The sequence below is a fragment of the Oncorhynchus kisutch genome, linkage group LG19 (assembly GCF_002021735.2).
Source record: "Oncorhynchus kisutch isolate 150728-3 linkage group LG19, Okis_V2, whole genome shotgun sequence".
Lineage (NCBI taxonomy): Eukaryota > Metazoa > Chordata > Actinopteri > Salmoniformes > Salmonidae > Oncorhynchus > Oncorhynchus kisutch.
This window is the reverse complement of record NC_034192.2, coordinates 32,172,478-32,198,283: the sequence shown is the minus strand read 5'-3', so window position 1 is coordinate 32,198,283 and position 25,806 is coordinate 32,172,478. Positions and strand designations below refer to the sequence as shown.

The 25,806-nt window shown below is 43.6% G+C and overlaps 1 protein-coding gene across 9 annotated transcripts in view; it reads left to right on the top strand.

Annotated features, from left to right (window-relative positions):
* LOC109864680 (protocadherin alpha-C2) overlaps positions 1-25,806 on the top strand; it is a 202,713-nt gene that overhangs the window by 73,911 nt on the left and 102,996 nt on the right. For 3 of the 9 annotated variants that reach the window (XM_031798568.1, XM_031798567.1, XM_031798581.1), the window contains exon 2: positions 5,081-5,158. The exons of 4 other annotated variants lie outside the window; for them this stretch is intronic. In XM_031798568.1, the coding sequence (XP_031654428.1) occupies positions 5,081-5,158 (78 nt within the window). Of the gene's footprint in view, positions 1-5,080; positions 5,159-20,133; positions 22,673-23,234; positions 25,777-25,806 lie in introns of those variants that run through there. 2 more of the 9 variants (XM_031798574.1, XM_031798579.1) reach the window with 2 other exon arrangements.

Here is a 25,806-nt window from a genome sequence, read left to right as displayed (position 1 = left end):
CTAGCTTGTCTCTCTGCTGCCGAGCTGGTCTGGTGTCTCGGTGTGTGCTACTCCCTTCACAGAACAGCACAAAACTGTCTCTAACCAGAATAGAAAGAGGAGTGGGAGGCCCCATGCACAACTGAGCAAGAGGACAAGTACATTAGAGTGTCTAGTTTGAGAAACAGACGGCTCAAAAGTCCTCAAATGTCAGCTTCATTAAATAGTACCCGCAAAACACCAGTCTCAAAGTCAACAGTGAAGAGGCGACTCTGGGACGCTGGCCTTTTAGGCAGAGTTCCTCTGTCCAGTGTCTGTGTTCCTTTGCCCATCTTAATCTTTTCTTTTTATTGGCCAGTCTGAGATATGGCTTTTTCTTTGCAACTCTGCCTAGAAGGCCAGCATCCCGGAGTCGCCTCTTCACTGTTGACGTTGAGACGGTAGTGCATATATAGATAGATTTATTTAAAATCTATTTTCCTTCATTATTTTCCCTTAACCCTACCACCCGTCACCTAATTGGAGTAAACTAATGAACAACAACACTTAGGCTTCTACTTCCAGCTTTTTGTTTTTAATCGCACCCCTCAGCTACCCTCAACCTCTCCCATCTATCTCTGAAGATCATCCAGTTTTGTTTTTAACCCCACCCCTCAGCTACCCTCAACCCCTCCCATCTATCTCTGAAGACCATCCCGTTTTGTTTTTAATCCCACCCTTCAGCTACCCTCAACCCCTCCCATCTATCTCTGAAGACCATCCCGTTTTGTTTTTAATCCCACCCCTCAGCTACCCTCAACCCCTCCCATCTATCTCTGAACAGCATCTTGTTGTTTTTAGTCCTGCCAGTCAGCTCCACTCACCCCCTCCCATCTATTTCTGAACAGCATCTTGTTGTTTTTAGTCCTGCCCGTCAGTTCCACTCACCCCCTCCCATCTATCTCTGAACAGCATCTTGTTGTTTTTAGTCCTGCCAGTCAGCTCCACTCACTCCCTCCCATCTATCTCTGAACAGCATCTTGTTGTTTTTAGTCCTGCCAGTCAGCTCCACTCACCCCCTCCCATCTATCTCTGAACAGCATCTTGTTGTTTTTAGTCCTGTCCGTCAGCTCCACTCACCCCCTCCCATCTATCTCTGAACAGCATCTTGTTGTTTTTAGTCCTGCCAGTCAGCTCCACTCACTCCCTCCCATCTATCTCTGAACAGCATCTTGTTGTTTTTAGTCCCGCCCGTCAGCTCCACTCACCCCCTCCCATCTATCTCTGAACAGCATCTTGTTGTTTTTAGTCCTGCCCGTCAGCTCCACTCACCCCCTCCCATCTATCTCTGAACAGCATCTTGTTGTTTTTAGTCCTGCCAGTCAGCTCCACTCACCCCCTCCCATCTATCTCTGAACAGCATCTTGTTGTTTTTAGTCCTGCCCGTCAGCTCCACTCACCCCCGCCCATCTATCTCTGAACAGCATCTTGTTGTTTTTAGTCCTGCCAGTCAGCTCCACTCACCCCCTCCCATCTATCTCTGAACAGCATCTTGTTGTTTTTAGTCCTGCCAGTCAGCTCCACTCACCCCCTCCCATCTATCTCTGAACAGCATCTTGTTGTTTTTAGTCCTGCCCGTCAGCTCCACTCACCCCCTCCCATCTATCTCTGAACAGCATCTTGTTGTTTTTAGTCCTGCCCGTCAGCTCCACTCACCCCCTCCCATCTATCTCTGAACAGCATCTTGTTGTTTTTAGTCCTGCCCGTCAGCTCCACTCACCCCCTCCCATCTATCTCTGAACAGCATCTTGTTGTTTTTAGTCCTGCCAGTCAGCTCCACTCACCCCCTCCCATCTATCTCTGAACAGCATCTTGTTGTTTTTAGTCCTGCCCGTCAGCTCCACTCACCCCCTCCCATCTATCTCTGAACAGCATCTTGTTGTTTTTAGTCCTGCCCGTCAGCTCCACTCACACCCTCCCATCTATCTCTGAACAGCATCTTGTTGTTTTTAGTCCTGCCCGTCAGCTCCACTCACCCCCTCCCATCTATCTCTGAACAGCATCTTGTTGTGATTTGAGGAGGGCAGTCCATAAGTGCAGACAAAGGATATCAAGGATCTGGAAATATTCTTTATGGAGGACTGGTCTAAGATCCCACCCAATGTGTTCATCAATCTCATTAAATGTTTTAGTAAAAGTCTCTGTGTCATTATCCTCAGGTGAGGTATTGAAAGGGATTGAAAAAGGGGTGCCAATACATTTGAGCCCCTATCTTTTCGAGAAAAAAACATGACTGGTTTCACAAAATCTCTTTCTCTGAGCAATTGTATTAATATAAAATAATATAATTTCCGTTTTTTTTGTAACCTATATAGCTCAGTATTTGAATCATTTATTTTTGACAGTCTTTTGTCCCGCTCATCTTAATCAAGGGTGCCAAAAACTTTGGACCTGAGTGTGTGCGTGTCATGCTTGCGTGTGTGCGTGTGTGTGTGTGTGTGTGTGTGTGTGTGTGTGTGCATGTATGCCTGTGTACATGCGTGTGCGTGCGTCTGTAGGGTCACATACATGTGAGGTACACTGAACCCTCTCAGCACCAGTCTGCAGGCTATCCTATCAGTCATGCTCCATGTTTTATGAAGCATTCTGATGAGACCGCTATGGATGGTTTAGATTTCAGCAGTGTGTCATAGCTAGTAATGATGGAGGGTTGATGGTTTAGAGATCCCCATGTGTCATCACACTAGATCAGCTACTCTGATAAAGTAGGCCAACTGTGCTTCTACACCTGCATTGCTTGCTGTTTGGGGTTTTAGGCTGGGTTTCTGTACAGCACTTTGAGATATCAGCTGATGTACGAAGGGCTATATAAATACATTTGATTTGATTTGATTTGATTTGAGATACCACATTATCCACAATGCACCACACTGGATAACGAGACCAAATTCGGACTCTAATAGGAGTTGTGTGTCAAAAGAAAATATTATTTCCAAACAATCACACAAAGACTAAAAAAAAAAGCCCCCAAACATAACGTGATGTAATTCTGCTTCCCTTCTTGGCTGGTTGTGATTGTAGGAGAGAGTAGCGTGGTCCTGTAGTTGCTTTGTTAATCTCCTGTTTACATCCAACTATCTAATCCTCATTCACTTTCCAGTCCCCTCTAACATAGTTCCATAGTTCTGAAGCAAAGTGTCTGTGGCCCCATGTGTCCTTCATCTGACCTTGTAGCTCTTGCTACAAACGCACAATGCTCCCAAATTCCTCCAAATCCCGTTTTGTGAATACCTCCATTCTGCCCGCGCTGTCAGTGTTCCCAGTTTTCCAGGATTAGGGCGGCCTTTAAAACCGTGTCTAAGTGACGATTCCACTTTGGTGCTTGCGCAATGCGATTATAGGGAATGATCTTCATGTCGCAGTGGATGTATAAAAGCAGAGGAGCGAGAACAAGCAGAGACGCCAGTCATTCTCAGTCTCAGGAGCCGGTGACTGCCGCCCGCCTTCCTCCTCTACTCCTCTACTCCTCTCACCGTCTTTCACTAGTCTTCTCTTTCTCCCTATATTTTTCTGTTTTTGAGGGATTTTTCCACTTTAATAATTTTTGTTTTTACCGCGCTGTCACTCTTTCTCTTATGTACTCCCCTCTTACTCTTCGTCCTGTCCATCTCCTTCCTCACGTATATCTCCCCCCCCCCCCCCCCCGCCTTTACAGTCCAGGCGAATTATACAGTAGATTGCAAATGGCAGGAATAACTAGAGAAAACGGCACGGGTTAACAGGGTTTTTAGTACCTCTAAGGAGCTGTAATATATGGTGGTCATGTAACCTCCACACAGGGCTACCAATGAAAGGGTAACACACACACACACACACACACACACACTTAACTCGGTTCATCTGAAGTGGGAAGCATGTCCTTTTTTTGTCATTTGCTTGTTGATGATGCATTTAGGTGCCTATGTTTTGATGTTGAAAGTGGAAGATGATGCTTCATGTTTTCTAAGAACTACAGAGAAAACGGAGGCTTTGCGATGAGGGATGAGTTCTGGAAAGGGGAGCAGGCTGAGGAACTCTTTCAAACTGCTTCCAAAGTGTCTCACTCTGCAGACCAGAGTTCCACTGCATTATTCAGTCTTATTTAAATACGTGCGTTGAGGCCTCTTGCACCAAGGCTGGACCTGCACTGAACTCACTGCACTGCACACTCAGTAGTGAACACTGCTTGAATATATCCTGTGACATTTGAAGGAGACTGGTATTACACAATACATTTAGACCTTAGTGCCTTCTCCTTTATCTATCTATCTATTGAGAGGGGGACAATGTCCTAGTGTAGTTGATTAGGGTTGTCTCTTTGAGAAACACGGTGTGCCCAGGGCTTTCCATTGCTGTGCAAATGCAGATTTGCTCTGTGTCTGCAGCGAGTCATTGTGTTGATGAGTATCTAGCTGAGCGCTTGCTTGGTGATATTAGGCAGGCACACAGCTGTGTACTCTATCTCTCGTTTCTTACACGGCGGGAGATTTCCTTTTTCATTTCCGCAGGGCAGAAAGACACATGCACGGCAGCATCCCAAACACATTTAATAACTGAACCATGGTTATTGTTTATGTGGTGTGTGTCTGAGTGGCTGTGATTCGGGTGCATGTATTTATCAAGCAATATGTGGTTTTGCGGGGGTGTGTGGGAGTGTTTGTGTCATGTGTGGCGAATCAGTTCATCTCATCTCTATTAGAGAGCCAGGATCCAGGGAGAACAAAGGAACTGAAGGAAAAATCTCCCCCTCCTGGTCAAAGGCTGAACTAAATCTATCTGTGTGTGTGTGTGTGTGTGTACACGCTCTGAGCTCTATTGATATCTATTGCCAATGTGTTTCTGTGTTTCTATTCATTTAGATATAGATAGTGGGGCCCAGGCCATATTCCTTCACTTATACTCATATGTGTGCATGTGTAACATTTATTAAATGCTTTGTGAATTTCACCAAGTTTAAGCATGACTGCGTTCTTGGCCATACGGGCATGTTTCTATTTTTCCCTGCAAACCTAACAGATGGGGGTTGGAGGATCATAATATTTGTGCGCTACAAATGTTTGTTGTGTTTCTCTTTTGGATACAGATGAGAAGTGAAACATTAAGGCAGGATCCTCGAAGTCGCCCCCAGTCTCTCTCACACACACAACCCAGAAAACTAACGGTATAGTAAAATCCCTGAATATACGTGTCTCAATGTGTTACGTAGCTATACATGTTGTCTCAGTCTCTCTCAGCGTCTCCTTATAAGTGTGTAACAGTGTGCCCCTGGCAATAGTGTCACTGACATTGTGTGTACGTAATAGGTCGTCCTTGTGGGGTCCCCGTCCTTGGTGCATGGTAGTGCTCGTCAGAATGGGGCAATGAGGGAGGGCTGGGGGGAATAGGAGAGAGGCAGCATGTGCGTCACCGTGGGGGGGGGGTTGGGGGAGTTGGTGAATCTATTATACTGTGGAGCTCTTACCCCGCTGGAGGTGGTCCCAAGGGGACTATACATCTATCGGACATCGCCTGTGTCCCCAGCCACTCCGAGAGCCAATCAAAGAGCCTGTTATAGGCGTGGTAGAGGTTTGGACAGCCTATCAGAGTGATTACTGCCGATGCCTATTGTGTGGATATCCAATCAAACAGCCAACCATAGCCTTGGTTTAAATGGCATGGTTGGTTTCCTGGCCTTTATATTGCTAAAGCAATCCATTTGTTGGATTAAATGTAGTCGTTTTATTCAATAACTCAACTTATATTAGCCACACACACACACACACACACTCACACAGACATGCACGCAAGCACGCGCACAACACGCGCACACACCCCAGCTAGCACATAACGTTCTGAGAACCGCATGTTGCGTAGAGCTTGGTGAGAGCGTGGTTGTGCCAATGCTTATTTTGCACACAACCTTCCCCATAACGTTTCCTACAGGTTTCCCCGTGGTTCTATTTAAAGTCATGCCCTCAACTTGTCCAGAGAACCTTAAGAAACAACGTTCTTCTGTGGGAATTCCAGGACTTCAGCATAATGTTTTCTGGCGGGTTTTCTCATGGTTCTATTTAAAGTAATGTTCTCAGAAGATTAAGCCCGTACGGACACACAGGTGTAATAACTCTACAGTGGTCCCTGCAGCGTGCTCTCAGACCGGTGGGACTAGAACACTTATTGACAACGTTCAGTCAAGGTGGATGCAATGTTTCATAAACACGGTCTTTACAGTGTGGTGCACGTTCTGAAGGTCTGTTCTGACGGGAGATATGCAAATGTCTGCATACTTGATCTGGGGAAACACTGGGGAAGTGCCTCGTCGAATAGAGAAGTTTGTCCGGCTCAGTAATACCTCAAACGGGAATTGTCGTCAACAGCGAAATTAGCTACTTCTATGTGAATTCATGGGGAGGAGGTAACACACCTCAATTCAAACTGTTGTTAGAAAATAAAACTTGTTAGAAAATCATTTGAAATTGACAAGTTGAAACATAGCCTATAGTGTAGATAATTAACAGGCAGCATGGTTTGAGGGCTGTGTAAGTTAACTTTCCTATTGCATAACAATCACATTTTGGAACATTCTGACATCACGCGCATAGAAAAACTCACGCTGCGGGGACATTTAGAGATATATGGAACTCACGCAAAGGTTAAGAAATCATTAGCAGGGTTCAAAGTGTTATGTTAAAGCATATACATTCCCTTCTCAGCATGAACAAAACTCTCTCTATCCTCTATCCTGTGAAGTGTGTTCAGGTGTGTTGGCCGCGTCCACTAATTGGCCACACCTGATCTTAATGAGTGGTTGTTTCCTTTGAAATGGGGTCCATTTGAATGGACAAAAACCTTTACAGCTTTGTATGAGTTTAAAAAAAACATGCCATGGTAGCTCCATCCTGCTGGCGCAGTGGACGGGTAGAGAGCAGAAGACTGTAGGTTCAAATCTGCCATACAACACTGAAATAGAGATGTGTTTGCATGCCTAATCAAATGAGTTTCCTGTCTGTGCTTAGTGTTCTAAACAGTTACCCTAAGCTAGCAGTGTTATTGAAACATGTTTTCAGGAGGTTATTTAATTACCTTCAAATGGCCTATAATTTCTGTTCTAAACATTAACAAAACCTGCCAGGAAGACTTTCAGCGAACAATAGAGAAGGGTTTTCAGAAACTACCTGCAACCTAAAAAAAGGAACCTTCCCAGAACTGGCTAAATGTTCAGTTTTAACGGTCAGGAAACGTGTGGCTTTGTTCCCAGAACCAATGGGAAACCAAAAACTTACGTTCGCACAACTTCCAAGGAACCACATTTTCTAGCTGGGACACACACACACACACACACACACTTTCCCATTCCCAAGTCAGCGCGTATCTAGTCCACGCACTCAGCCTCACTGCTGCCTGTGAGAGGGTTTTGTTGGCTTGTTTGTGTATCAAATCCTCCACATACTTTTCTCCCTGCAGCTAAACTAGTAACCCAGACACTTGCACGCATGCTGAATTCCAATTAGGTTCAGCTCTGCAGCTACAATACCACACTGTTGTCCGTTTATTTTACTAATGATAGTGTGCCTGGTCTTTTCCCGAGAGGTCACGTTTCCTTATGCACGGTTATACCGATATGAATATGATCGCTATAATATTACTTTCATGTCTTTCTATCAATTTTACATAAGCCATGAACGTAGATAGACACCAATTCACATACGTAGATCGACACCAATGTGATTTCAGCCATGGTACGATGCTAGTTCTCATTCCAGTTATTTTGCTGTCACAGTACAGAAGCTAATTATGTGATTCTGAGGCATTGCGGGCATTGTGTCATTGTTTTCCATGTTAGTGATTGTTGAGTTTGGTTACTCTGTCTGCAGCTATATCAGCGGGGTGTTTGTGTGAGCACCATGTCCTGGTTTTTGTCTTGTTCCTCTTCCTGTGCCTCTGGTCCCATCCCTGTCCTACTTACTCCAGAAACGAGGGGAGAGCAGAGCAGATTTGGAAATAAATTATTAAATGCTAGTTGGATTAAATACTGGGAGCAATTCATCTCTCAGAGTGGATAAATGTGTGTAGTTATGCTATCATGTGTGTGTGTTTGCACACGGGCGAGTGGTGAGTGTGTGCGTGAGGTTTAAGAACTCCTCCAATCTATCTCTGTGAATAATTTGTAGTTATGAAAAATATATTATAGGAACAGGCAATTGGCCCTGCAATATTACAAGAGTTATTGGTTTAGTCTGCATGACTTCCCCTCATACAGGAAGTGTACTGTACATCCTTACTCATTTCTCACTGCTCACATTTCTCCATCCCCTCTTCCTCTCCCTTCCTCTCCCCATTTCTGCTCTCTTCCCCCTTTCTCCCTCTGTTGTTTTCTCTCCACCTCTCTCATTCTCTCACCCTTGCGTCCCTTCCCCTCTCGCATTCTCTCACCCTTGCGCCCCTTCCCCTCTCTCATTCTCTCACCCTTGCGCCCCTTCCCCTCTCTCATTCTCTCTCCCTTGCGCCCCTTCCCCTCTCTCATTCTCTCTCCCTTGCGCCCCTTCCCCTCTCTCATTCTCTCACCCTTGCGCCCCTTCCCCTCTCTCATTCTCTCACCCTTGCGTCCCTTCCCCTCTCTCATTCTCTCACCCTTGCGTCCCTTCCCCTCTCTCATTCTCTCACCCTTGCGCCCCTTCCCCTCTCTCATTCTCTCTCCCTTGCGCCCCTTCCCCTCTCTCATTCTCTCTCCCTTGCGCCCCTTCCCATAACAAACAAAAGTCATCAAGAATATTAGCAATGATAAAACCTCTGAATATCTTTCCATAATTGTTTTACATGACGAAAAATGTCAAAATAAATGTGAAACTGTTTCTGGATGCCCAACAACAAAAAGTACAGTCAATGTTCATGTCTTTTTTGAGTTTCATCAGGTAATGATTCGCAGGGTAATACTTATGGATCATTCTGAAAGAGACCTCTTTGACCTTGTTAACAAGCAGGTATTTGTGTGGTAATAAGCAGACTTTTTCCCAACAGATATTAGCGACCAATGTATTCCAGTAAATTGTGATATAAGGAATGGATACAATATCCCTTTGAAATAAAGCACGTACAGCTTTTCGCTACACTTGCATTAACATCTGCTAACCATGTGTATGTGACAAATAACATTTGATTTGATTTGTCCTGATGGAGCAAAGAGAAACCTATTTTCCCTATTGGAGAGTCAACTGGATTAAGGAGGGTAGGTCAAGAAGGTGAGGTCTGGCTACACCGCTAAATAACATGAGAGTTCCAGATGGAACAGCATCAAAGACTATGGCGAACTCTCTAGGTGTTACAGGGATATTGTAACGAGATTTTAAAAAATGTACTCATAATTGAGTAACAATCCTTCTGCATTAAAAAGTTGACTCACCAGTAGGATATAATTATTGAACCGGTTCTGTCACGACTTCCGCTGAGGTCGGTCCCTCTCCGTTGTTCGGGCGACGTTTGGCGGTCGACGTCACCGGTCTTCTAGCCATCGCCGATCCACCTTTCATAATCCATTTGTTTGTCTTGTTTTCCCGCGCACCTGGTTTACATTCCCTCATTACTCGTTTTGCATATAACCCCCTGTTTCCCCCCATGTCTGTGTGTGGAATTGTTATATGTAAATGTATGTGTACTCCAGGCTGGTTTGCGCCGGGTTATTGTAACCCGTGTGTGTTTAGTTTTCTGAGTACCGTGTTTTGTTCGCCTCAATAAAGGGCTCCGTTTGCTACCCATTTCTGCTCTCCTGCGCCTGACTTCCCTGCAGACAGTTACACACTCCTTTACAGAATTCCACACCTGTTTTTGCATGTTCCTTTTCCTGAGTTTTCCCCGCATTCCCAGCATAAGGCGCTCGTCGATTCAGGTCTGGCTGGGAATTTCAAAGACAAAACAAATGGAAAATGAAAGGTGGATCTGCGACGGCTAGAGGACCGGTGACGTCTACCGCCGAACGCCGGCCGAACAAGCAGAGGGACCGACCTCGGCGGAAGTCGTGACAGTTCTTAAAAAATAAAGACTTGTTTCTATACAAAATGTCCTTATTGTTCCAAATGAAATACCTATGTGGGGGAAAATGATGTTTATATATTAACGACCACGCTAAGAATACTTGTCTATGAAACGCAGATAATTTTGCAGGAATTTTATCAATGTTATAGTTACAAAGTAACATAAAATTGAGGCCACCAAAACGGGAGAAGATATAAGGAAGGAAGAAATTCCAAATTGAAGTTGGATTCTTTAAGAAATGTTTAGCCCAATTTATCTTAAAAGTATTATTCAAAGTAGGAAATCAGATCGAACCAAGTCCCAAGCTCTCGATTTGTTGGACGACATTAAATAGAGCTCCCATACTTACTGTAAAATATAGTGGTGGAGCTTTGATGTTATGGGTCTATTTTGCTTCCATTGATTCTGGGGCCCTTCTTAAGGCATCATGAACTTCACCCAGTACCAGGACATTTTAGCCAGAATACCTGGTTGCCTCTGCCAGGAGGCTGAAACTTGGCTGCAAGTGGATTTTCCAGTAAGAAAGTAACCCCAAGCACACATCAAAATGCACAAAGAAATTGTTAATTGACTAAAAAAATCTACATTTTGCTATGGCCATCTGTCTCTGGACAAGAACCCCTTTGAAAACCTGTGGTTTGAATTGAAGAGGGCAGTCCATAAGCGCAGATGAAAGATATCAAGATTCTGGAAAGATTCTGTATCTATGAATGGTCTAAGATCCCACCCAATGTGTTCTCCAATCTCAGAAAACATTGTACAGTGACATTATCCACGCAAGGTGAGGGATTGAAAGGTATTGAAAACAGGGGTGGCAATAATATTGAGCCCTATCTTTTCGAAAGAAAAAAAAGTTTATTCATTAAACAAAATATATTTCTCAGAGCAATTCTATTAGTATAAAATAATATAATTTATATATTTTTTTTGCGCAAAGTATAGCTCAGTATTTTCTGAGCCTTATTTTTTTAAGGGTGCCAATCAATTTGGACCTGGCTGTATTTATATATCATGTAGATGCTGCTCCTACATACTGTGATAACCTGGAGAGAAATACACAGACAAAGTAGTGTGTGTCTGTATCAGTATCTGTCCTCATAAAGGGATATGGTTACTGTATGGTGGGGCGTCTCTGGTGCCTTGGCTCAGTGAGGGTGCAGGGGGCTGGGCAGGCGGAGTGAGCAGGTCAGCCTCTCTGATGGGGTGTTGGGGTGGTGAAGGGAGCTGCTAGCTTCTGCTGCCACAGCGAATATGCTGCTGCGGAGCTACATTACCTATGCATGAGCAGGCCAGCTGCAGCTGTGTGTGTGTGTGTGTTTGTGTGTGTGTGTGTGTGTGTGTGTGTGTGTGTGTGTGTGTGTGTGTGTGTGTGTGTGTGTGTGTGTGTGTGTGTGTGTGTGTGTGTGTGTGTGTGTGTGTGTGTGTGTGTGTGTGTGTGTGTGTGTGTGTGTGTGTGCAGTATTTTGTATGCGGTATCTTTGGGTGTGTGTGTGATTGTTCTTGTTCGGGTGTGACGTCGTGGCGAGTATGCTTTGTGCTCAGAGATGACAGGGCAGTGTGAATATGAACAGAAGCAGATAGGAATATCACGCTGAAAAGGAGAGCTGTGTAAAAAGGAGGAGATCCAGAAGGAATTGGGTTTTCATTCATCCTCTTCTCTGCCCTGAAAAATAAGCCTTCAGCCGTTTGTGTTACTGTGTGTGTGTGTGTGTGTGTGTGTGTGTGTGTGTGTGTGTGTGTGTGTGCGCGCGTGCGTGTGTATTTGAGTGTGTGTGCTCCCTCATTGTGAGATGGGGTTGCCATGGAGACCAGAGAGCTGTGCAGAAGGAGAGCGGAAGAGAGGGGGAGGGGGGGAACTCGCCTGTGAGTGTGTTCTGCTTACACCCCTCCCCCATCCCACCTTCATGTGCTTACACAGACACACTCTCTCACACACAAATGCACACACCACCATACACACTCAAGCACAAACATCCAAAGGAAGAGAAGTGCACGCCCATACACTCAGCAGTATGAAACAGAGGGTTTTTTGTTCACAAAAGAAAATCAACATTAATAGGCTACTCATCCCCCTTCTCCTCCCAGACACGCCCCAATGTCAAGATGCACTGGCACACACTCATTAACCCCCCCCCCCAAACCTCCCCTCATACCGACCCTCTAGCTTTATCTCTCTCTGCCCCCTCCTGGTTAATAAGATAGAGAGACAGAAAGAGGCACAGTTAACCACTAGATTCGACATGCACCACTAGTCTACATTCTGGAATGCAAACATTATGTCTCTTCATTTACCAACTGTTTACTAGTTATTAATAATGTAGTAGCGCATTCAATTATCATACCCTCCGCAAATGTGAGATCTCATCACAGGAAGTGTAATGAGGAATTAGGAATGAAATGTGATTCATAGTTTGGGTGATTCCATGAAGCAGAGTTTTAATGTCATTGGTTTCTTATACCCATGTATTGTGTGTATTAGCAAAGACAGTAGAGTATGAAAATAGGCTAAAACTGCTTCTCCAGTGGAAATCCCCGGTCAGACTTGTAGATGATGTCATGGCAACGTTGGCTAGCTAAGCTCATGCTTAGAAACACAAAAGTGCCAAACTGCGTATGTGCAGGCCATCAAATCAAAAAGCACTCCTTCGATATAAGGTTGTTCTGGATGACAATTTAAACGTGTCAGTTTATTACTTTCACGAGGTTGGAGTAACAACACGTTCAGCTACTTCAGACATTGGCCCGAATCTAGGTTGTGCCTTTAGATTTAGAGAAAATGAGCGACTAAGAAATACTTTTTTTTGCTTCTCTCATTGACTTCTCAAATCCCAAACCTGGTCTGTTTGGTCTGTTTCGCAAGCTTTTCCCGGAAGTCTTGTGATGTTACGCCTCTGGGTTTAGAAACTCTGTGGTATTAGTTTAGGAGTGTTTTTGTTTTTGCTTGTGTGCACACCTCAGTTTTTAATAGATTGTGTGTGTGTGTGTGTGTGTCTTAATTGCTAATTACTTCATTGACCCCTCTGCGGATCATCCTCTACCGGCCCAGCACAGCAGTAGCCAGCACTGGGAGAGGAAGTGATGTGGTTGGTCTGTGACATCAGCATATTTCACACCTCGGAGGAGCAATCAATCTCACATGGCACAACCCTACTGAGCATGCTCTGTTGAGGACCTGACACTGCACTCAGGGTGGCTCAATGGCACAGATGGATACGGGCCTCCAAGGCCATCTATCGGTGGATATGACTGGATATGGGTCAGCTAGCATTTCGTTTACCATAGTGGGTTAATCGAAACATCATTTGTTACATTTGTCACTTCTTCAAGAGCAATGATAGTGTGTGCAGCTTGCCATTTAGCATCATTTTGCTGGAATGGTGTTTCAACTACAAGACAGACAGATAGATCTCTAAGTGCTGTGTAGATATGAATATGAAACCCCTTTTCCCTGGTAAACCGCTACAACTTCATAATACGCGCTCATTATTGGCTTTCAGGACATGCTATTGTTTGTTCCCTCTGTACATCTGAACGTGGGATATGAGAACAGCTCTTCTTCTTTGAGTTTCATTTGTTAGAGTGCAGTTCAGCTGTGTGTAAGCAGTTCAGTTTGGTTTTAGCTGTGTGTTTGTTAGAGTGCAGTTCAGCTGTGTGTAAGCAGTTCAGTTTGGTTTTACCTGTGTGTTTGTTAGAGTGTAGTTCAGCTGTGTGTAAGCAGTTCAGTTTGGTTTTAGCTGTGTGTTTGTTAGAGAGTGTAGTTCCGCTGGGTGTAAGCAGTTCAGTTTGGTTTTAGCTGTGTGTTTGTTAGAGAGTGTAGTTCTGCTGTGTGTAAGCAGTTCAGTTTGGTTTTAGCTGTGTGTTTGTTAGAGTGCAGTTCAGCTGTGTGTAAGCAGTTCAGTTTGGTTTTAGCTGTGTGTTTGTTAGAGTGCAGTTCAGCTGTGTGTAAGCAGTTCAGTTTGGTTTTAGCTGTGTGTTTGTTGGATAGTGTAGTGATTTTTGTCTTTAGCTCAGCCAGAGTGGGTCAGGGTTCAACAGGATAGTCAGTAGACTTTGACCCATAACCTTTGTCCCAAATCGGTGGATTCTGCGCTGTCTAGGAGAGCAGGTAGTGTGTCTGTTGTGTGTTTGTGTGTGTTTGTGTAAGAGAAAGTGCATAGGTGCGTGCAAACAGTATTCATTTCTGTGCATATAACCCTACACTGTTATGTTTTTGCTCTCATCACTCCTATTGTGACCTAGAAATCCTCTGGTCAGAGACCTGCAAAGCTATTCTTGTTATTGGGCATAGGGGGAAGACGATTATGACTCAGAATCTGATGATTATTAATATTTCAGATCATGTTTCCCACTGAATGGAAATGGGACAGGAGGCACACAGGGCCTAATCCTGGGATTACAAACAGCCCAACGTCCGTAAGCTCATAACCGCTGTCTCCGTGGAGATGCAGGGTAACACCAGAAAAATCTACCAAAATACCCAGAAATCTGTAGGAGAGCAGAGCACAGTGGGAGTGCAGAGCACAACCGGCCCTGCATCAATGAACAGAGTATCACAGAGTATCGTGTGTGTGTGTGTGTGTGTGTGTGTGTGTGTGTGTGTGTGTGTGTGTGTGTGTGTGTGTGTGTGTGTGTGCGCGTGTGCGCGTGTGTGCGTGCATGTGTGCATTCGTGTCTCTAATGCTAATTACTTCATTGACCCCTCTGCGGATCCTCTACCAACCCAGCCCAGCAGTAGCCAGCACTGGGAGAGGAAGTGATGTGGTTGGTCTGTGACATCAGCATATTTCATACCTCAGAGGAGTAATCAATCTCCCACGGCACAACCCTACTGAGCATGCTCTTTTTAAGGCCTGATGCTACACTCCACTCAGGAGGGGTCAATGCCAGAGATGGATATAAGCCTCCAATGCCATCTATTTGTGGCCGAACATGGGTCAGCTAGCACTTAGTTTACTGTAGTGTGTGGATCGGAAACATCATTAGTTATTAGTGATTTCTTGAAAAGCAATGCTATATTATTTCCATTCATTTATCCTATTTTTGTTGGGATAAAAAGCACAAGACAGGGCTTTAATGTCGATAGGTCACTAAGCACTGCATAGATTTGAATACAGATGTAAGATCCTAAATTTGCGCCAGTTTGCCACGGCAGGAAATTAACCCAGCCGCAACAGGAAAGTTATCCTGCAACATGGCGATCACAGTAAGATCCTACAACTGTATGAAATCCCTTTTCCCTGGTGAGGTGCTACAAAGTACTCATTATAATTTTTTTAGGGCCAACTATTGGTCGCCCCGCTGTGCGTCTGAAAGTGTGGATATGAAAGCAGCTCTTCTGCGTTAAATTCCATGTGTTGGAGAGTGTAGTTCAGCTGTGTGTAAGTAGTCGATTCTGACTGTCCTACGTCCATCTCAGTAGTTGGTATTCAGATATACCATACGAGGGAGTGTAACAGGCTTTGCAGGTGTGGTTCCCTTGTGCGTGCTGAAGGAGTGTAATTAAAATGGCGGAAACCCTCCCACTTGCTGGCCAACATTCAGTCGTGGTTTCAGTACATTTATCTTAGCCATTTTGATTCACTCTGAAAATTGCCACATTCAATTCTTTAACCCATGGTAATGTTGCAAGATTAGTGTACATAGAATATATAATAGGGACAATAGTGTACAATAGTAGTCTATACCCTCCTTTATTATCTGCACTAAACATGGAACTATATGATGACACAGCCAAGTATTGCGCCATACGTATGGTTCAAACTGTTAGGGCTTATTCTGCGCTCCGCCCCACAGTAATTTAATTAGCCTACATGTATTTTGTTCTATGTTATCGAACTGTTACTAATGAAGCTCAGCAACAACCCCATGGCTGTGACGGCGTTTAGAGGAAGCAAAGGAAGGTCAACGAAGCAATGTGATTCAATGGAATGATAATGTCGGCCATACCAACTGAAGGGAACTGACTGTAAAGTGGCAGTGTAATATTTGCTGTTATTAGGCCTCCTGAAGGTCGACACTGATAGTGGCTAATATTTAACGTGATACATTCCTCTCAAACAGAAAAGTTCAGGGCAGCCTATAATTAAGTCATTTGAGAGTAAAACAAGCATCATTTATGTCTACAATTCCTTTATCCAAACGGATTACTTATTTTCCAAGCTCTTATCAATAGCTCTTATTCAAGTTGTAAATTACAGTGTGTGGAGAATGGTGATATTTTTTTCCGGAGAAATCAAGTAGGCGCTTTTTCTACTTGGAAACGGCAGGTTCGCTTGACCTTACTCATGGTTTCCTCACGTGTAAAGGTGGTGGAATTATGAGGGAATGAAGTCAAGGTCAGAATACGGTGTAGCTGTAGAAACACCTCCGCCACGCCTTCATTTATTCCATATCCACCCAAAACGAATAGTGGGTGAACTTCACACTAATCTAATCTAAGTTTAAGGTCAGAATATGCAGAGAGTGAAAAGTGCGTAAAGAGGGAGTTATGTTCCATTTACACACGCTTAACTCCGGTCGGAATCGGGCCCATAGGTTTTAGCTGTGTTTCTGTTTGTTAGATAGAGTAGTATGTAAGTTCAGTGCGTTTGGGGTCAGGGGTCAAAGTGTGTGTGTCATGCACACACACACACACACAAACACACACTCACACATCCTGACTTTTGTTTTTCCATGCAGCTTAGCAGTAGTATTAGTAGTATTACTATTTATTACACTTCTATAGTGCTTTTCATAACAGAAAAAGTTCTCAAAGCGCTTCAAAGGTAAAACAAATAAAAAATAAGAATAAATACACATTATGAGTAGCCTAGCTGTAGCTAGCTAGGTCAACCGATAGAGGCCAAGTCTTTGAGGGCATGTATCCTCCAAAGATGGAGAGGGACAGTTCATGGCTTGATCAGGGATATGGTTGATGTAGATTGATTGTCTAGTGACAATCTTGTAGAGGGCTACTCTGGGAACCAGCCTGAGTTGTGTAGCCACTGGCCTTCTCCTTCACAATGTATGGCACCCACTTGGGTGATGCCTCAGCAGCTCTGGGCATCAGAGAGCTCACCACATACAGTTCAGAATAGTAGCCGGTCCTCCTCACTATGAGCCCTCTGCCTCGGCACTGCATTCTTCCACTACATCTCCCATTCCTCTCAAGCCAAGCGACTGGTCAAATAATGTTTTCAAAAGAGGAGGAGCTAGCAGCCAGGTGAACCAAAAAATGCTGGTACTGTGTCCAGATGCATCATTCAAACAAAAACATTAGCCGCAGCCAAGCCAAACAGAGTTGACCTGCGAATCAATCTGTGGATGAAAATAAACTGTGCCTGTCAAATGTTTGGACACACCATCTCATTCCAGGGTTTTTCTTTATTTTTACTATTTTCTATATTGTAGAATAATAGAGAAGAAATCAAAACTATGAAATAACACATATGGAATCATGTAGTAACCAAAAAAGTGTTAAACAAATCTAAATATATTTTATATTTGAGATTCTTCAAAGTAGCCACCCTTTGTCTTGATGACAGCTTTGCACACTCTTGGCATTCTCTCAACCAGCTTCATGAGGAATGCTTTTCCAACAGTCTTGAAGGAGTTGCCACATATGCTGATCACTTGTTGGCTGCTTTTCCTTCGCTCCATGGTCCAGCTCATCCCAAACTGTCTCAGTTGGGTGGAGGTTGGGTGATTGTGGAGGCCAGGTCATCTGATGCAGCACTCCATCACTCTCCTTGGTCAAATAGCCCTTACACAGTCTGGAGGTGTGTTTTGGGTCATTGTCCTGTTGAAAAACAAATGATTGTCCCACTAAGTGAAAACCAGATGGGCTGGCATATTGCTGCAGAATGCTGTGGTAGCCATACTGGTAGCCAAATGTGCCTTGAATTCTAAATAAATCACTGACAGTGTCACCAGAAGAGCACCATCACACCTCCTCCTCCATGCTTCACGGTGGGAACCACACATGCGGAGATCATTCGTTCACCTACTCTGCGTCTCACAAAGACACGGTGGAACCAAAAATCTCAAATTTGGACTCATCAGACCAAAGGACAGATTTCCACCTTTCTAATATCCATTGCTTGTGTTTCTTGCCACAAAAAAAGTATATTTTACTTATTGGTGTCCTTTAGTAGTGGTTTCTTTACAGCAATTCAATCATGAAGGCATGATTAACACAGTCTCCTCTATACAGTTAATTATGAGATGTGTCTGTTACTTGAACTCTGTAAAGCAGTTATTTGGGCTGCAATCTGAGGTGCAGTTAACTCTAATGAACGTATCCTCTGCAGCAGAGGTAATTTTGGGTCTTCCTTTCCTGTGCCGGTCCTCATGAGAGACAGTACCATTATAGCGCTTGATGGTTTTTTCGACTGCACTTGAAGAAACTTTCAAAGTTTTAGAAATGTTCCACATTGACTGACCTTCATGTCTTAAAGTAATGATGGACTGTTGTTTTTCTTTGCTTATTTGAGCTGTTCTTGCCATAATACGGACTGGGTCTTTTACTAAATAGGGCTATCTTCTGTATACCACCCCTACCTTGTCACAACACAACTGATTGGCTCAAACGCATTAAGAAAGGACAGAAATTCCACAAATTTAAGAACATCTCTCTCATTAGACAAAATATTTCAAACACTAGCAGCCAAGTAGATTGGTCACGAAAGTCAGAAAAGCAATAGATTAAATCGCTTACCTTTGATGATCTTCGGATGTTTGCACTCACGAGACACCCAGTTACACAATAAATGTTCCTTTTGTTCCATAAAGATTATTTTTATATTCAAAATACCTCCATTTGTTTGGCGCATTATGTTCAGAAATCCACAGGCTCGAGCGGTCACGACATCGCAGACGAAAATTCCAAATAGTATCCGTAATGTCCTCAGAAACATGTCAAACGTTTTTTATAATCAATCCTCAGGTTGTTTTAAAAATATATAATCGATAATATATCAACTGGGACTGTCGCTTTTTCAATAGGAGAGGGAGAGACAATAGCTGCCCCACTCGGTTGCGCAAGCAAAACTCTGCGAACACCCAGCTATCCACTGACGCGATGTTATCTTTCTCGCTCATTTTTCAAAATAGAGCCTGAAACTATGTCTAAAGACTGTTGACACCTTGAGGAAGCCATAGGAAAAGGAATCTGGTTGATATCCCTTTAAATGGAAGCAAGGCATCAAATGGAACAGAGAGCTTTCAGGAAAAACAGCACTTCCTGGTTTTATTTTCCTCAGGTTTTCGCCAGCAATATCAGTTATGTTATACTCATAGACAATATTTTGACAGTTTTGGAAATTTTTGAGTGTTTTCTATCCTAATCTGACAATTATATGCATATTCTAGTTTCTGGGCCTGAGTAATAGGCAGTTTCAAATGGGTACGTTTTTTAGCCCAAAAATAAAATCCTGCCCCTACACTCAAGAAGTTAATTGAAATGCCGGTGAAATGCAGGTGTCTATCTCATGAAGCTGGTTGAGAGAATGCCAAGAGTGTGCAAAGCTGTCATAAAGTGGCTACTTTGAAGAATCTCAAATATAAAATACATTTTGATTTATTTAACACTTTTTTGGTTACTACATGATTCCACATGTGTTATTTCATAGTTTTGATCTCTTCACTATTATTCTACAATGTAGAAAACAGTAAAAATAAAGAAAAACTCTTGAATGAGTTGGTGTGTCCGAACTTTTGACTGGTACTGTATATAAATATATATTCAATAAAGACTCAATGTTATCAAAAACAAAACAGCTGATTAAAAACAACACTTCAAAATAACAAAATGTGTACATAATGTATTGATAGGAGCTCTACTTAGTCTGCCAATAGGGCGTCATGGCAACTGTATGGGCTACTGGTGCTGTAAGCTATTCAATATCGCCTGAAAAATACACTTCACTTCCAGATATTCACGTTCATGGTTGTTATTTGTTCAGATTTGATTATTGGATTCGTGCTTTCTGGAACTTGCATTATACACTCTATCCGCTGGGTTTTGAAGGCACTTGAATGTTGCCTTTTTCACCACTTGTCGTCACTGTTGACCGTTAGTGTGAGAAATGTTCACTTATCTTGGTCCCTCCCGGTTTCAGAGGGTGACGAGATATTTTGTGGCTTTGTTACAGAGACACAGGGCGTGAGAGAGACTAGTCAGAATAGATCAGTCTGTTTATACCGTCAACAAATGTAGTCGGATTTGACAAATACCTTATTCAAAACCTTGATTTTTTAAAACATAATTTCATCTCTTTGGATCTATGCTTGGCACACCTTCGATGGAAATATGTCTTTACCGAATAGGAGATCTTTTGTGACGTATTTGGTGCTTGTGCTGCTGGAGTGTTACTGGGAAGCGGTGTCCGGGCAGCTCTCCTACTCCGTCTCAGAGGAGGTAAACCCGGGGACTTCCGTGGGAAATATCGCTAAGGATCTAAACCTCAATGTCCAGGATTTGGAGTCTCGTATGTTTCAGATTGTCACCGGATCCAAGAGAAAGTATTTCGCGGTAAATCTAAAGACTGGTGTTCTATATGTGAATGAGAGAATAGACAGGGAGGAGCTCTGTGCAAATGATCCTAAATGTACAGTCAGTGTAGAGGCCGTTATCAACAATCCGTTGAAGCTTTACCGTGTAGAAATTTATATTTTAGATACAAATGATAATGCACCGACTTTCACTGCTAAATCACAAAGTATAGACATTGCAGAGAGCACGTTGTCTGGGGTTAGATTCCCCCTACTATCGGCCTATGATGCTGATGTGGGGAAGAACGGTATCAATACATACAAGCTTAGTTCTAATGAACATTTTTCCTTAGCGGTGCATAAAGGAGGAGGTAGTGTGTCTGCTGAGTTAGTGCTGCAGAAAGCTTTAGACCGAGAGAAACAGTCTGTGATCCAGCTCACACTGACCGCTGTAGATGGAGGAAATCCTCCTAAGTCTGGTACTTCAGACATAATAATTCATGTGCTGGATAATAATGACAACACCCCGGTGTTTACAAAAACGTTGTATAAGACTCTGATTTTGGAAAATGTGCCGATTGGGACAACATTATTAACTCTTAACGCGACAGACGCCGATGAAGGAAAGAACAGCGAGATAATATATTCTCTGAGTAAAAAAGATCAGGACCATATTTTAGATGTTTTCTACATTGACCCAAATACAGGGACAATAACAGTTCAAGGCGAAATTGATTTTGAGGAACACCCTGCCTTTGAGATCCGTGCCCAGGCGACTGACAGAGGCCAGCCCCCGATGGCATCTCATTGTAAAATACTGGTAGAAGTGGTGGACCTCAACGACAATGCCCCTGAGATCACTGTGACGTCACTCTTACACAAAGTGAAGGAGGATGCGAAGGAGGGCACTGCCATTGCTCTCGTGTCTATTCTCGATAAAGATGGTGGCAAAAACGGAGTGGTTCATTGTAAGGTTGAGAATGAGGTCCCTTTTAAGTTAGAAACAAACTATAAAAATTATTATTCTTTAGTGGTCGATGGGCCTCTTGACAGAGAGAGTGATTCTCATTACAATGTCAACATAATAGCTACGGATGATGGGACCCCGCCTCTCTTCAGCACCAGCGTTATTACTGTGCACGTTTCTGATGTGAATGACAATGCTCCTCGCTTCTCAGAAGCCGTGATTAATGTTTATGTGAAAGAGAACAGTCAAATAGGAGAGATAATCACAACAGTGTCTGCAGTTGATGTTGACGTCAATGAAAATGCCCATGTGACCTACTCATTCTTAGAGAGTAACAGCAACTCAGTGCTGCTGTCTACAATGGTCAATATAAACTCAGATACAGGAGATATAGTCAGCCTGCAGTCTTTTAACTATGAGGAGATACAAACTGTCCATTTTAAAGTTCAGGCCACAGACTCGGGTGTTCCTCCGCTCAACAGCAACGTGACTGTGAACGTTTTTATTCTGGATGAGAATGACAACAGTCCTGGGATTCTAGCGCCCTATTCTGATCACGGCTCCGTTAACTCTGAGAACATTCCCTATTCTGCTGAAGCGGGCTACTTTGTGGCCAAGATCAGGGCTGTAGACTCCGACTCTGGTTACAATGCGCTGCTTTCTTATCACATCTCTGAGCCCAAGGGAACCAACCTCTTCCGAATCGGAACCAGCACAGGGGAGCTAAGGACTAAGAGGCGAATGAGTGACAATGACCTGAAAGCTCACCCGTTGGTCGTGGTGGTGTCTGATAACGGAGCACCTTCACTGTCAGCGACTGTGTCTATTGATGTAGTGGTGGTTGAAAGTACAGGTGAAATCCAGACTGAATACAGAAACGTACCAAGAAAGGAGGAGAGCTTCTCTGATTTAAACTTGTATTTGCTGATCGCCATTGCCTCGGTGTCAGGGATATTTTTATTGAGCTTGTTCAGTTTAATAGCTGTAAAATGCCACAGGACAGACGACAGTTTCAAAAGGTACAGCGCCCCAATGATCACCACACACCCTGACGGGAGCTGGTCTTACTCGAAATCTACTCAGCAGTATGACGTGTGTTTCAGTTCAGACACACTGAAGAGTGACGTAGTGGTTTTCCCCGCGCCGTATCCACCTGCAGATGCAGAACTGATCAGTATTAATGGAAATTACACGTTTAACAGGACTCAAACATTTCCCAACAAAGAGAAGGTAAGAAATGAAGTTTTCAGTTGTACCAGAAATGTGTTTTTCTCCTATCCTTAAAATACACATTTGCTTTGACGTGCTTCTCATTGTGTTTGGATGATGTAGTCTTTTGATTCGCTGTCTCATTGAAATTATTTGTATGAAATAGACAACATCTTACTGCCTTCACAAGTTGTAAAAACTCCTTGCTTTTCGCTCGCTGTCAAGAGAAACATACGTGCTCTGTCCAAGGTGCTGAAACATATTAAGGTCTTTCACTGCCTGTTTTTGCCAGTTGTTTGAACTAATGTCGTGGATGCGCTTTTTTTTTGCCTTTACTCCATTTACAACTTTTCATATGAAGAAGAACATGGCCTACATGTGCTCAGATATTATGGTCTTCATTCAGATTTAGTGTTTGTGTGTCATGGCGTGTAGGCAAAAAAATAAAAACGGAGTTAGTGTAAGCTCATACATTCCCCACGTGGCGTCACTGTTGACCGTGGCATTGAGATATTGTATTTTGTGTCTTGAGGCCCCTCCCCTTTTCACAGGGTGAGGACATTTCTCGGGGCTTTGTTCCAAAGAGACGCAGGATGAGAGAGAGAGAGACAGAGACTGGTCGGAAGCCACATCAGTGTTGACCGTGTAAAAATTCTGGATTGGAAACATATTTCTCGAAGCTTTGATTGTTTGACAGATATTCGTATCTTTGGATGTATGCTTGGCTCACCTTCGATGGAAATATGTCTTTACCGAATAGGAGATATGTTGTGACGTATTCAGTGCTTTTGCTGTTGGAGTGTTTTTTCTGGGAAGCGGTGTCCGGGCAGCTCTCCTACTCCGTCTCAGAGGAGGTAAACCCGGGGACTTCTGTGGGAAATATCGCTACGGATCTAAACCTCATTATCCTGGATTTGGAGTCTCGCATGTTTCAGATTGTCACCGGGTCCAAGGGAAAGTATTTCGAGGTAAATCTAAAGACTGGTGTTCTCTATGTGAATGAGAGAATAGACAGAGAGGAGCTATGTGCGAAGGCTCCGAAATGTACTGTCAGTGTAGAGGCCGTTATCAACAATCCGTTGAAACTCTACCGTATAGAAATTAACATTTTAGATGTTAATGATAATGCCCCATCTTTCAGTGCTAAATCACAAAGTAAAGACATTGCAGAGAACGCATTGCCTGGGGTTAGATTCCCCCTACTATCGGCCTATGATGCTGATGTGGGGAAGAACGGTATCAATACATACAAGCTTAGTTCTAATGAACATTTTTCCTTAGCGGTGCATAAAGGAGGAGGTAGTGTGTCTGCTGAGTTAGTGCTGCAGAAAGCTTTAGACCGAGAGAAACAGCCTGTGATCCAGCTCACACTGACCGCTGTAGATGGAGGAAATCCTCCGAAGTCTGGTACTTCAGACATAATAATTCATGTGCTGGATATTAATGACAACACCCCGGTGTTTACAAAATCGTTGTATAAAACTCGAATTTTTGAAAATGTGCCGCTTGGGACAACATTATTAACTCTTAACGCGACAGACCCAGATGAAGGAACGAACAGTGACATTGTATATACTCTGAACAAAGAAGATCAGGACCATGTACTAGATGTTTTCCATCTTGACCCAAATACAGGGACTTTAACAATTAAAGGCAATATAGATTTTGAGGAACACCCTGCCTTTGAGATCCGTGCCCAGGCGAGTGACAGAGGCCAGCCCCCAATGGCAGCACACTGTAAAGTGTTGGTAGAAGTGGTGGACCTCAACGACAATGCCCCTGAGATCACTGTGACGTCACTCTTGGACACAGTGAAGGAGAACGCCATGGTTGGCACTACAATTGCTCTCGTGTCAGTCCTCGATAAAGATGGTGGAAAAAATGGAGTTGTCCGTTGTGAGGTTAAGAATAAGGTCCCTTTTAAATTGGAGACAAACTATAACAACTATTATTCGTTAGTTGTAGATGGGCCTCTTGACAGAGAGAGTGATTCTCATTATAATGTCACCATCACAGCTACGGATGAAGGGACCCCGTCTCTCTCCAGCACCCGCGTTATTACTGTTAACCTTTATGACGTGAATGACAACGCTCCTCGCTTCTCAGAACCCGTGATTAATGTTTATGTGAAAGAGAACCGTCCGGTAGGTGGGATAATCACAACAGTGTCTGCAGTTGATGTTGACGTCAATGAAAATAGTCAGGTGACCTACTCATTCTTAGAGAGTAAAAGCAGCTCAGTACCGCTGTCGACAATGGTCAATATAAACTCAGTGACAGGAGATATAGTCAGTCTGCAGTCTTTTAACTACGAGGAGATAAAAACGTTCCAGTTTAAAGTTCAGGCCTCAGACTCTGGTGTACCTCCTCTCAGCAGCAACGTGACTGTGAACGTTTTTATTCTGGATGAGAATGACAACAGTCCTGGGATTCTCGCGCCCTATTCTGATCACGGCTCCGTTAACACTGAGAACATTCCCTATTCTGCTGAAGCGGGCTACTTTGTGGCCAAGATCAGGGCTGTAGACTCCGACTCTGGCTACAATGCGCTGCTTTCTTATCACATCTCTGAGCCCAAGGGAACCAACCTCTTCCGAATCGGAACCAGCACTGGAGAACTAAGGACTAAGAGGCGAATGAGTGACAATGACCTGAAAACTCACCCGTTGGTCGTGTTGGTTTCTGATAATGGAGAACCCTCACTGTCAGCGACTGTGTCTATTGATGTAGTGGTGGTTGAAAGTACAGGTGAAATCCAGACTGAATCCAGAAACGTACCAAGAAAGGAGGAGAGCTTCTCTGATTTAAACCTGTATTTGCTGATCGCCATTGCCTCGGTGTCAGTGATATTTTTATTGAGCCTGTTCAGTTTAATAGCTGTAAAATGCTTACGGACAGAGGACAGTTTTAAAAGATACAGCGCCCCAATGATCACCACACACCCTGACGGGAGCTGGTCTTACTCTAAATCTACTCAGCAGTATGACGTGTGTTTCAGCTCAGACACACTGAAGAGTGACGTAGTGGTTTTTCCCCCACCATTTCCGCCTGCAGATGCAGAACTGATCAGTATTAATGGAAATGACACGTTTAACAGGACTCAAACATTACCCAACAAGGACGAGGTAAGGAACATAGTTTTCACTTAACCCAGA